This window comes from Neolamprologus multifasciatus, chromosome 10, assembly GCF_963576455.1.
Source record: "Neolamprologus multifasciatus chromosome 10, fNeoMul1.2, whole genome shotgun sequence".
Lineage (NCBI taxonomy): Eukaryota > Metazoa > Chordata > Actinopteri > Cichliformes > Cichlidae > Neolamprologus > Neolamprologus multifasciatus.
In genome coordinates this window covers 17,758,534-17,770,985 of record NC_140448.1, presented here as the reverse complement: position 1 = coordinate 17,770,985, position 12,452 = coordinate 17,758,534, and the positions used below count along the sequence as shown (strand labels likewise).

The 12,452-nt window shown below is 45.7% G+C and overlaps 1 protein-coding gene and 1 pseudogene across 1 annotated transcript; both read right to left on the bottom strand.

Annotated features, from left to right (window-relative positions):
* Window positions 1–1,437: 1,437 nt before the first annotated feature.
* On the bottom strand, window positions 1,438–5,299 carry LOC146510010 (olfactory receptor 1500-like). Its single transcript, XM_085174103.1, has one exon. It carries the CDS (start codon window positions 2,778–2,780, stop codon window positions 1,827–1,829), a length of 954 nt encoding a protein of 317 aa, XP_085030229.1. The 5' UTR covers window positions 2,781–5,299; the 3' UTR covers window positions 1,438–1,826.
* A 247-nt stretch (window positions 5,300–5,546) lies between these two features.
* On the bottom strand, window positions 5,547–6,478 carry LOC146510009 (olfactory receptor 1-like; annotated as a pseudogene).
* Between the last annotated feature and the right edge of the window lie 5,974 nt (window positions 6,479–12,452).

Below are 12,452 nucleotides of genomic sequence, written 5' to 3'. Positions count from 1 at the left end.
ATTTGAGTCGTATAAATATGGTGAACTTTGTTCCTAAACCAACAATGTTGTTGTTAATTCTACAACACTTCTAGCATCCAAATAACACAAATAGGTAAAATGACTTTACCTATAAAAGAATCTTAATTGGACAGAACCATGAACTTAGAAAGGAAATATGCAGAGCACCAGATTACTTAAAGTTTCAGTTCTTACAGTGTTCCTTTAAAGCAGTTGACAAAGTTGATCCACTTCCTAACATTTAACTTGTTTTAAATGTATCACTTAAAGGATCATCCACGTAAAACTTCAACTGCTTGCTGCTTAGGTTACTGGCGTATGCACAGTCTTATCTGTCTGATGCTAGAGTGCGATGAATTTCTTCTTGCTCAGTGGATGACAGGCACAGCTCCTCATCTCCTCGCCTCATGTTGAGCAGACTGAGTTCTCACTGTAACTCCCTCCAAGTTGAAAAACAAACACAAGGCGTTCTTGATTTTTACTGGCATTTATTGCACACAGGTGCCACCACGATGCCATGAGAACTGTACAAACAACATAAAATAATCAATTTCCACAGTAAATTGTTCTCATGGAGAATAAACAATAAAGCGCATTATTAAACAACATAAAACACTCACAATTTGACATTTACAAAATGTTAACAAATTACCATAAACTCGCCAGTTCTGTCACAAACAAACATCTTATTTTTCCACCACAACATATAAAATACAAATTGCATACCTCATTGGCCGCATTAACTTGCAGGGGTTAATGAAAACGCATCTTGCAGTGTCACTCCTTCCCACAGCTGGAAAACTTCCTTGCATGTGTCTACATAGCTCTACCACCAAGTGAGAGAGGAAAGCATGCTGCCCTCTACCGAGTGTGGCGTGTAACTGAAAATATTGTCAACCCAAAACAACAGACTGAACATTGATTCCACCCTGGAAACATTCTGTAAACCCTTTAAATATTTATTTTCAAACCAACAATGTATACATTAAATCTGATATATTAAAATAAACTATTTTTAACTTATTTATTGTAACTTAAACCATGAAATTATCTTAAACTGCATAACTGCTGCTGACGGCAGCCACAGCCCGGCTGGGTTGTTGCAGCCTCTCTCCATTCCACGGCGTCCCTGGTCGCATATTTCTTTGGATTTTGTTACTGCTCTACCGGTTTCTTCTGGCAAGACCGCAATCCTCCCTGTGATTGACAGATTTTCCAAGGCAGCTCACTTCATTGCCCTCGACAAACACATTCACTGAAACTGCTAATCTGCTAGTTGACCATGTTTTTAGGCTGCACGGGATACCCACTGAGCTCGTCTCTGACAGAGGACCGCAATTCACGTCACAGGTCTGGAGGACGTTTTGTACATCCTTAGGAGCAAAACCCTGTTTGAGCTCAGGACACCATCCTCAGACTAACGGTCAGACAAACACCTCAACCAGGAATTGGAGGCCACCCTCCGCTGCGTCACTGCCTCCAACCCTGCTTCCTGGTCATTGTTATAAACACTGGAAATTAGATTTAAAATATTTTCTACTTGTAAATGTATTACTCCAGCACAATTGTGTTCACAATAAAATGTTCACACATTGTTTTTAGAATTGTTATACATTACATTTTAAATAGTCTCACTTTTCAACACCAATTATAAAATGTTATATTGTTATTATGAGACATGAAACATTATTGTTTTGTTTGCCATATTTTGGATTATTTTATATGAATTTTAAGTCTATGTTTTCAGCTTTTTAAAACCCCCGACAAAGGATGATTGGGTACTGCCAAGGTTCAAATCTGAATGTTGTTTATTTATTTGCAGAAATTTAAAATTGCATTTTAACTTTTAATAACTTCTTCAATGATTCTTTGATTTCCTGTGTCTGAAGACCATAGATTATTGGATTTAAAGTCAAAGGCATGACAGTGGCCAAAGATAGACTTACAGTCCTTGCATTTGGAAGTATTGTACTCCCAAAGGTAAAGATAAATAGTGCAGGGAGAAAATAAATTGCCACTAATGAAAGGTGACCTGTGCAGGTTTTTAAAGCCTTTAGTCTTTCCCTACATGTAGCAGTTTTTGACAAAGAATAACCAATACAGCAGTAACTTCCCACAATAAATGCCAGTGGAACCCAAAGAACAAGAACTGATGCCAAATGAGCAATTACACGATTTGGAGTAAGATCATTGCAGCCAAGCCGATACACAGGTCCATGATCACAGAAAAAGCTCTGAATAACCACAGAGTCACAGAAAGAAAGTCTTGTGAGAAGACCAACTGCAGTCAGCATGATAGTAATTGCAAGAAGCCAGAAAAAAGCGATCAAAGATAAAATGAGCTTGTGGCTGATTCTCATTTGGTAGTGCAGCGGGTACGTGATAGCCATGACTCTGTCAAAGGACAACACAACCAGATTAAAAGCCTGTGCTGCAAAAAAAGTCAAGCAGAAAAACATGAATGCCAAGCAGTCATTGTAGGAGATATGGTGATGGTTAAACAGAAAAATGTCAACAAGCTTTGGCATCAAAGCAGAGCTACTTAACAGGTCTGTAAATGCAAAGTTCACAACTCCAATATGTTTTGGACCTCTCAATGTATGATCCAAAATTATGACGATCATCACTAGTGTGTTTCCCACCACTGAAAAAATGTAAATAAAGCACAGAAAGACCAAGTAATACCTAATATTAGCTATGCCATTAAATGCACTTATTATGAAATATGCAGGTTTCACAAATGTGGTGTTTTTCCCAACAGCTGAATTTAAAAATTCCATTTGAATAATTGTTTTGTTAATGTTGAAGGTTAAAGTTAATGTCCTTTATTTTCTGTTTCAGCAAACCTTGTTTAGTTAAGACTGGCTCCAAATGGAAGCAGAGCACGTTTGTGTTCTGTCCCTTATAGTCACTTTGCATTCCCCTATGACATCAAACCATATGGTTACAGCTTTGTGCAGACAATTTAACTAATAGGAATATTACATAATGGTTAATATTTTCTGACTGCCATCCTACTATCCTGAATTTTTGGTCAACCTCAAACTGACAATACAACTCAACATCATGTTGTTTTGGATTAATTAAAAAGCTGGAAAGGGTACTTTGTGAAAATGTGTGCCCTTTTTCTACTCCTGATATTAATCTAAGATGATCAAATACTGGCTTTGCTGTCCTGCCAAGCTTGCTGTTGGGCACTGTTATTTTGTGTCAATAAGCTCGTAAGTAGCAAATTTAGTTAATAGAAGTCAGTCAACAATGGTAAACGCTAACATGTGTTAAAAGACTCATCAAAGGTAATGTATTTTTTCACAAAACAGAAGAGGATGGATGGCTGAAATGGAAAGATAGATAGATGTTGTGCACTGCCTTGGAAGTTTGGAGTGGAGCAGATGTTGTGATGGGCCAACTCACAGTTTTTTTTTTTCCTCCAGAAGTCAACCACCATCTCTTTTGTCTTGAAATTCAGAAAGAAGTGTTTCTTTCGGACCATTCTACAAACTTCTTCACCAGATCCCTGTACTCAAACTCCTTCCCACCCGTAATGCGCCCAACCACTATTGTCATCAGAAGATTTCTGCAGGTGGCATATTCCACTGTTGTACTGGAAATCTCGCTTAGCAGAAATGGCTGGGTGGTATAAAGGGTACGGAAAAAATATATTTTGTTTTAAAAACATGTTTCTCGCTATGCCACCAGTACCATCCAGGTGAGAGTGACAGCAGCACAGAAAATGAATAATTGTACGCTTCCATTTACTTATTTATTTTTATTTATTTTTTAGTTAGGGCTCCCTTGCATATGTGCACTTACAGGTATAAACACATTTATATTTAAGCATGTTGTTTGTCACGGACAGTATGTTCAGGTTCAGACTGGGTGTAGGACATTCCTCCCAATCACCCCACTGTTGTTGACCAAGAGAAGTCCCCCAATATAATAATGGAGCCCCGACGTGGGGTGACTTTCACCAGCTTACCAAGAACTCCAAGAATACTGGGTCCCCGCAATAGCGACCCTGAGCCTGCTCACTATCACTCACATCCAGCTTTAAGGACACTAGTACATATAACATGATTTGATTCAGCAGGTATAGTGAGTACAGTTAGTGAGTACAGCATGTGTTATACTCAAGTGTTCTTAGTGCAAGTGTTTTGTATGAGTTACAACCTTCTGTCCATTGACCTGATATGTTTAGGCATTTTTCTATAAGTAGTCTCCCAGGATTATTGTTTCCTTTGCTTATGTTTCTTTGTCCTTTGTTACTGGAAGACTGACTGTGATTCTATTACCAGAAAATTACATATTACAGTATGTGAGCTAACACACTTGGTTAGACCTTGCTCTTGTACAGACTGGCGAGATTTTCTTTTCCACCCCTTGAAGAGTACCCAGTGTGTAGAGTCTACACTTTGGGTGGTTTGTTACTGGGGATTTATGCTTTAGCAGGAAAACTAACATCATAGCTACTACTAACTGCAAATCACTCAGAAACCCTACAGTGTAATCTGATTACCGGATAGCAATTGGCCTGTTCAGTACTGCTGATTCCTCCTGTGCTTTTTAAACTTTTTTTCACCAATGTTTTTTAATTTATTAGTGAGAGAATATGAATTTTTTCATCAATATAAAGAATACGACTCATAGTCTCAACTTAAGGACTCAAAAATTTCCTGCTTATAAAACACCAGCACATGACAAGTAGAATTTACTCAATCGGGTCACTACACAATGATTCAGTTTATTTGCCACAAAAAATAACATTTCTGGGTTTCTACCAGTTTAGTCAGTCCTTTATATTATATTTACATTTTGGTTGGACATTCTTTGAAACACTAATCAAAGGTGGCCTATATCCACATAGAAGCTGGAAGAAAGAGAAGTTGGAAGGCTTCCTGACATATTCTCATAGCAGAAAATGATCTATTTAAACAGTCATTAAAATGTATTTCTGTAGTTATATAGTAGCTTTACTGAATCTCACTTTGAAAAAAAGAACAACAAGCAATGCTGCAATGCATATTTCTCAGAAAGGCAACCCTTACATTTGGCTAAACATATGTGATTAGTTATCACAATCACCTCACAGCATAAAGGTCCCTGCTTTGAACCTAATCTTTCACCTTTCCATGCTTTCCCTGTTTGTGCATGACTTCTCAACAGGGTTTATTTTATTTTATTTTATTTTATTTTATTTATGATAAACTCCTAAGCTTTCACGTTCATAAACTGACCATAGTTGTGAATAAGTATCTGTATGTCTCTCTGTGTTGGTCCTAACAGTAACAATTACAGTTGCTTAAAAAAATTACAAATCACAAATCTTCGTGTTTTCAAATCAACCACACACTGCCCCGTGAAGTGTGACATTTGTAATTTGGGTTCTATTTGGAAGTACTTAAACATACTTGAACATTTTTATTTTATTTTATATGCATTCCTTAAATAAACAAAGGGGTAAAAATATTTATGCCAAATTTATTCTTACTTTTTAAATTTGACTTTTCTATTTTTGTAGTGTGTTGTGATTCTTCCCTTTAACTTTTTTAGAGATTCTTTGATTTCTTGTGTCTGAAGAACATACTCTGTATGATAGGGTTCAGCATTGGAGGAAAGACTGATGTCAGAGACAGGTTTATGATTCTGGCATTTGGCTCTATGTTTGCATGTAGAATAAATGTGATTAATATTGAGAGGAAATAGATTGCCACTAATGAAAGATGAGCTGTGCAGGTTTTAAAGCCCTTCATTCTTTCTCGAACTGTGGCTACCTTAGCTAAAGCATAGCCTATACTCAGATAACTCAACAAAACAATTGTAAGAGGAAGCCAAAGAATAAGAGCTGGCAAAATCCAAGCAGTTATATTGCTGGGTCTATAATCATTGCATGCAAGCCGGTATATCTGACCATGGTCACAAAAAAAGATTTTAATAACGACTGACTCACAGAAGGAAAGCCTTGTAAGAAGGCCAGTTGCAATAAGTACAACAATAATGACAAACACCCAGAAAGAGGCAATTAAACAGAACATGAACTTGTGAGTCACCTTCAGTTGATAATGCAGTGGGTAAACGATCGCCATAACTCTATCATATGACAGTGCAACCAGATTTAAAACTTGCATTGAAAGGAATACATAGCAGAAAAACAGGAATGTCAAGCACTCATTATAGGGAATTGATTAAACAAAAAGATATCGAGAACCTTTGGCACCATGGCAGAGTTACCTAACAAATCAACCAATGCAAGATTGAAAACTGCAATATATTTCGGTGTTCTTAGATTGTGATCCAAATATATTGCGGCCATGACAGCTGTGTTTGCCAGGACAGAAATAATATAAACAAAAAACAGAAAGGCATAATAATATTTTATATTAGGAATGCCAATAAATCCACTTATAATGAAAAATGCAGGACGCAAAAAAGTGATATTTTTTCCAAGTGCAGAGTTGAAAAGATCCATCCATCCATCCATCCATCTTCATCCACTTCATCCGGGGCCGGGACGCGGGGGCAGCAGCCTAAGCAAAGAGGCCCAGACCTCCCTCTCCCCAGCCACCTCCTCCAGCTCGTCCGGGGGAACACCAAGGCGTTCCCAGGCCAGCCGAGAGATATAATCTCTCCAGCGTGTCCTGGGTCTGCCCCGGGGCCTCCTCCCGGTGGGACATGCCTGGAACACCTCACCCAGGAGGCACCCAGGGGGCATCCTTGTCAGATGCCCAAACCACCTCAGCTGGCTCCTTTCGATGTGGAGCAGCAGCGGCTCTACTCTGAGCCCCTCCCGGATGGCCGAACTTCTCACCCTATCTCTAAGGGAGAGGCCAGCCACCCTTCGGAGGAAGCTCATTTCCGCCGCTTGTATCCGCGATCTCGTCCTTTCGGTCACTACCCACAGCTCGTGGCCATAGGTGAGGGTAGGGACGTAGATCGACCGGTAAATTGAGAGCTTCGCTTTTACACTCAGCTCCCTCTTCACCACGACGGACCGGTGCAGCGTCTGCATTACTGCAGCTGCAGCCCCAAGCCGTCTGTCAATCTCCGGCTCCCTTCTCCCATCACTCGCGAACAAGACCCCGAGATACTTGAACTCCTCCACTTGGGGCAGGAACTCATCCCCGACTCGGAGTGGGCACTCCACCCTTTTCCGGCTGAGAACCATGGCCTCAGATTTGGAGGTGCTGATCCTCATTCCCGCTGCTTCACACTAGGCTGCGAACCGCTCCAGTGCGATCTGGAGGCCCTCACCCGATGAAGCCAACATCCGCAAAGATCAGAGATGAGATTCTGAGGCCACCAAAGCGAAAGCCCTCCGCCACTTGGCTGCGCCTAGAAATCCTGTCCATAAAAATTATGAACAGAACCAGTGACAAAGGGCAGCCCTGGCGGAGCCCATCACCCACTGGGAACGAGTCCGACTTATTGCCGGCAATGCGAACCAAGCTCTTGCAACGGTTGTATAGGGATCGAATGGCCCGTAGCAATGGGCCAGACACCCCATACTCCCGCAACACCTCCCACAGGACACCCCGAGGGACACGGTCGAATGCCTTCTCCAAGTCCACAAAACACATGTAGACTGGTTGGGCAAACTCCCATGCACCCTCAAGTATCCTCGAGAGGATAAAGAGCTGGTCCAGTGTTCCGCGACCAGGACAAAAACCGCATTGTTCCTCCTGCATCCGAGGTTCGACTAGCGGACGAACTCTCCTTTCCAGCACCCTGGCATGGACTTTCCCAGGGAGGCTGAGGAGTGTGATCCCCCTGTAGTTGGAACACACCCTCCGGTCCCCCTTCTTAAAGATGGGGACCACCACCCCGGTCTGCCAATCCACGGGTACTGCCCCTGATCTCCACGCAACATTGCAGAGGCGTGTCAACCAGGACAGCCCTACAACGTCCAGAGCCTTCAGGAACTCGGGGCGGACCTCATCAACACCAGGGGCTCTGCCACCAAGGAGTTGTTTAACTGCCTCAGTGACCTCGCCCCCGGAAATTGGCGAGTCATTCCCCTCATCCCCAGACTCTGCTTCCTCCTCGGAAGACGCGTCAGTGGGATTAAGGAGGTCCTCGAAGTATTCCTTCCACTGCCTGACAATTTTCTCAGTCGACGTCAGCAGCGCTCCGCCAGCGCTATACACAGTGCAGGTAGAGCACCGCTTTCCCCTCCTGAGACGCCTGACGGTTTGCCAGAACCTCTTCGAGGCAGTCCGAAAGTCTTTTTCCATGGCCTCTCCGAACTCCTCCCACACCCGAGTTTTTGCTTCAGCCACTGCCCGAGCCGCATTCCGCTTGGCCTGTCGATACCTGTCGGCTGCCTCCGGAGTCCCACAGGCTAACCAAGCCCGATAGGACTCCTTCTTCAGCCTGGTGGCTCCCTTCACCTCTGGTGTCCACCATTTGGTTCGGGGATTACCACCACGGCAGGCACCAACCACCTTACGGCCGCAGCTCAATGCAGCAGCTTCGGCAATGGAGGCGCTGAACATGGTCCATTCGGACTCAATGTCCCCCGCCTCCCTCGGAATGCTGTTGAAGCTCTGCCGGAGGTGTGCGTTGAAGATCTCGCGGACTGGGGCCTCTGCTAGTCATTCCCAGCACACCCTCACTGCGCGTTTAGGTGCACCAGGTCTGTCCAGCGTCCTCCCCCGCCACCTGATCCAACTCACCACCAGGTGGTGATCAGTTGACAGCTCAGCCCCTCTCTTTACCCGAGTGTCCAGAACATATGGTCGCAGGTCTGGTGATACGATTACAAAATCGATCATCGACCTACGGCCTAGAGCGTCCTGGTGCCACGTGCACTTATGGACACTCTTATGTTCGAACAAGGTGTTCGTTATGGCCAAACTGTGATTAGCACAGAAGTCCAATAACAAAGCACCGCTCGGGTTCAGATCAGGGAGGCCGTTCCTCCCAATCACGCCCCTCCAGGTCTCGCTGTCGTTACCCACGTGAGCATTGAAGTCTCCCAGCAGGACAACAGAGTCTCCAGGTGGGGCACCTTCCAGCACCCCCCCCCCCCCCCCCCCCCCAGGGACACTAAGAAGGCTGGGTACTCCGAACTGCCACTCGGCGCATAAGCGCAGATGACAGTCAGGACCCGTTCCCCGACCCTAAGGCGCAGGGAACAAACCCTCTCGTCCACCGGGAAAAACCCCAACGTACTGGCAGCAAGCCGAGGGGATATTAGAATACCCACCCCAGCCCGCCGCCTCTCACCAGGGGCAACTCCAGACTGAGACAGAGTCCAGCCCCTCTCCAGGAGACTGGTTCCAGAGCCCAAGCCATGCGTAGAGGTGAGCCCGACTATATCTAGCCGGTACCTCTCAACCTCAAACTCAAAAGTCATCTTTATTGCTGGAACCTTTCAAAAAACAAAGTAAAGCTGGGTTAAAGTTGAGGTTGGGTCCAAGTCAATTTCCCTCACATTTGTGGAGGAATGTGGAGAGATAGTATCGATTGCTGCAGTTGGGAAGCAGTCTCTGCAGGCGGTGAGATGTGCAGAGACAGAATATCCCTGGATATTCTGGGACAGCAAATGCCTCCAACAAGCTCAAGCGTGAAACCTCTGATGAACAGGTAGGCATCTTCAAAGCAGTAGTTCTTTCACTAGGCTGAAGTGATACACTATTAGTGGGAAGTGGGAAGGAAAAACTCCCTTTTAACAGGAAAGAATCCTCAGACAGAAGGAAAGGTCAGCCATCTGCTGCGACTGGCTGGAGGTGAGCAGAGGAACAATAGACAAAACCAGACTGTAGAAGCAAGCCAGAGACTAATAATAACCAATGATTAAATGCAAAGTTGTGTATAAACAGTCAGTCAAAAAAGATGAGGAAAAAGAAATAGTGCATCACAGGAACCCCCCAGCAGCCCAGGCCTTTTAAGGGTGGATGTAAGGTCACCCACTCCCATTCTATGATATGGTACCATGAGGCCTTTAAGATAAGATGGGTTCAGATTTGTCATGGTCTGGGTGGGTACCTGCAGGTCTCCAATAGTGGCTCCTCCTCCTTTAGGCAGAGATTGGTTGCTCCTCCCTGGCTGACCACCTGTGGGCAATTATTCTGGCAGCATATAAGACCTGCGCACTCAACCGTTCATCGCCTGAGTATCTGCTATCCCCATGTTAGTCAAGTGGAGTGTGATTGCTTTGTCCAGAACCCGTGTGACGACTTACCTGTTTTTCTTGTCCTCAGAGGTAGCTCCTGGAGTGGAGGTCTCACCTTCCTCATCCCTGCCTTCCTGGACCTGGGCCACCTGCTGCTGGTACGACATTGCCAACTGGCTCACCACTCACTTGCCTGCCTCCCCACACCTCGACTGCATCCGGGCCTTCCGCCCCACCTGTCCCCTCCACCTGAAACCAAGTAAGGCAACTCAGTTTAACTGTGGAGGATCGCCGATTGTCTGCTGGATCCCGTTGACTGTGCTCTCCTCTCATTATAGTGCCCCGGCCACTTCATAGCCCAGTTTCCACCTCTCCACTGCCTCAGCTGTTCAGCTGCACTCTAGAGTTGTCTAGGTCATCCTTAGTTAACTTAGTTTTTCTGCACGCCTCTAGTGTGGTGGCGTCGTGTTGTTTTGTTGGTATTTAAATGTGGGGGGAAATAAACCTTCTGTTCACTTACCTTCTCGCTTCCGGTTTGGTTTCTGCACTTGTGTCCATCTCTGTTACCTCATGCCGCTCGGCCGTGACAGTATACTCAGGCCAGTTTTATGGACACAGCAGACCCAACCCGTGTAGCGATAAGTAAGCAGGGGGCTATCATCGGTAGTCACGAACAGACGCTGCAGTATCTCCTAGCCCAAGTACACACGCTCACAGACGAGCAGGTTAAAATGCAATCCGACATTCAGTCCCTTCAACCCTCGGCGGAGTCAGAACCCGCCGTCAGTAGTTCACCTCAGCCCGTGGCAGATCCCGAGCCCCAGCGAGCTCACCTGTTCTGCGACGCAGCTTCCCCGGAGCCGGAGCCATGCGCAGGTGACCCAGGGGCCTGTAGCGGTTTTCTTTTACAGCGTGAGCTGGCGTTCGCCCCGCTTTTTCGTTTCAGACACAGTTCGAGTTTCCTATATAATAGGTAAACTACGCGACCGAGCCCTAAATTGGGCCGAGGCATACCTGAGCGTACACCCGTTGCCGTCTTGTAGCTATGATGCCTTTCTTGGCGAGTTCAAGAAGACTTTTGCTCACCCTATCTCGGTGGGCATTGCAGTTCGGCGGCTGTTAAATCTCCGTCAGGGCTGCCGTAGCATCGCAGATTATTTGATTGACTTCCGCACTGCCGCGGCGGCAGTCAGCTGGCCCGATAAGGCCCTTCAGGGAGTCTATTTGCAGTCGCTGAACGAGGACATGAAGGATCAGCTAGCGTCCCGAGACGAACCTGTCACTTTCAAGGAGTTCACGCTTCGCATTGACAACAGACTGCGGGAGCGAGAGAGGAACTCCAGTACCCGTCAGCCAGTGCGGCGTGTGTCCCTGGTTTTCATTTCCCCGTCGCCACTTCCGATTCAGCCTTCGGCCACAGTCGCCGTGGAGAGGACTGAATCGGAACCAGAACCCATGCAGATCGGGCGATCCCGGTTGTCCCCGCAAGAGAGGGAGAGGCGTCGTCGCTCTCGCTCGTGTTTTTATTGTGGCTCCGCTGAGCATTTTATTTCCACCTGTCCCGAGAAGGGAAAAGGGGGCGCCCACTGGTAGGTCGGGGGATACGGGTTGGCAGTACCAATATTGATTCTAAGCCCCGTTTTTTTGTTGCCGGTTATGCTCTTGCTCGGTTACGCAACCCACACGTCCCAGGCATTAGTCGATTCGGGCGCCGAGCAAAGCCTCATTGATAAGGAATTAGCCAAGCAGCTGAAAATTCCCGTTTTTGAGTTGGACTCTAGCATCCCAGTTAAAGCACTAGATTACCAAGTTTTCTCTCACATCACTCACCGCACCTATTACTATAGTCACCTCAGGCAACCATAGGGAGAGACTCCCCTTCTTGACATTCCACTCCCCCAGCACTCCCGTTATCCTTGGTTTCACCTGGCTAAAACTACATAACCCTCATCTGGACTGGGCAGGGCAGAAACTTATAAGTTGGAGCCCGTTTTGCCATGCCAATTGTCTCGTCTCAGCCCCGCCGTCTGCCATTGTTGAGCTCGCACATGACGAAAGCGCCAACATAGACCTTTCTGTTATACCTTTGGTATACCATGACTTAAGGGAGGTTTTTAACAAAGACAAAGCTCAATCACTACCCCCGCACAGACCTTACAACTGTGCCATAGACTTGTTACCGGGTTCCACCCTACCTTCAAGCCACCTCTACAACCTGACACGCCCCGAAAAGACAGCCATGGAAAAGTGCATTCTCTGGCCGTGGGCATCATCAGACCCTCCTCTACACCCGTGGGGGCCAGATTTTTCTTTGTCTGTAAGAAGGACGGCCCTGTATCAA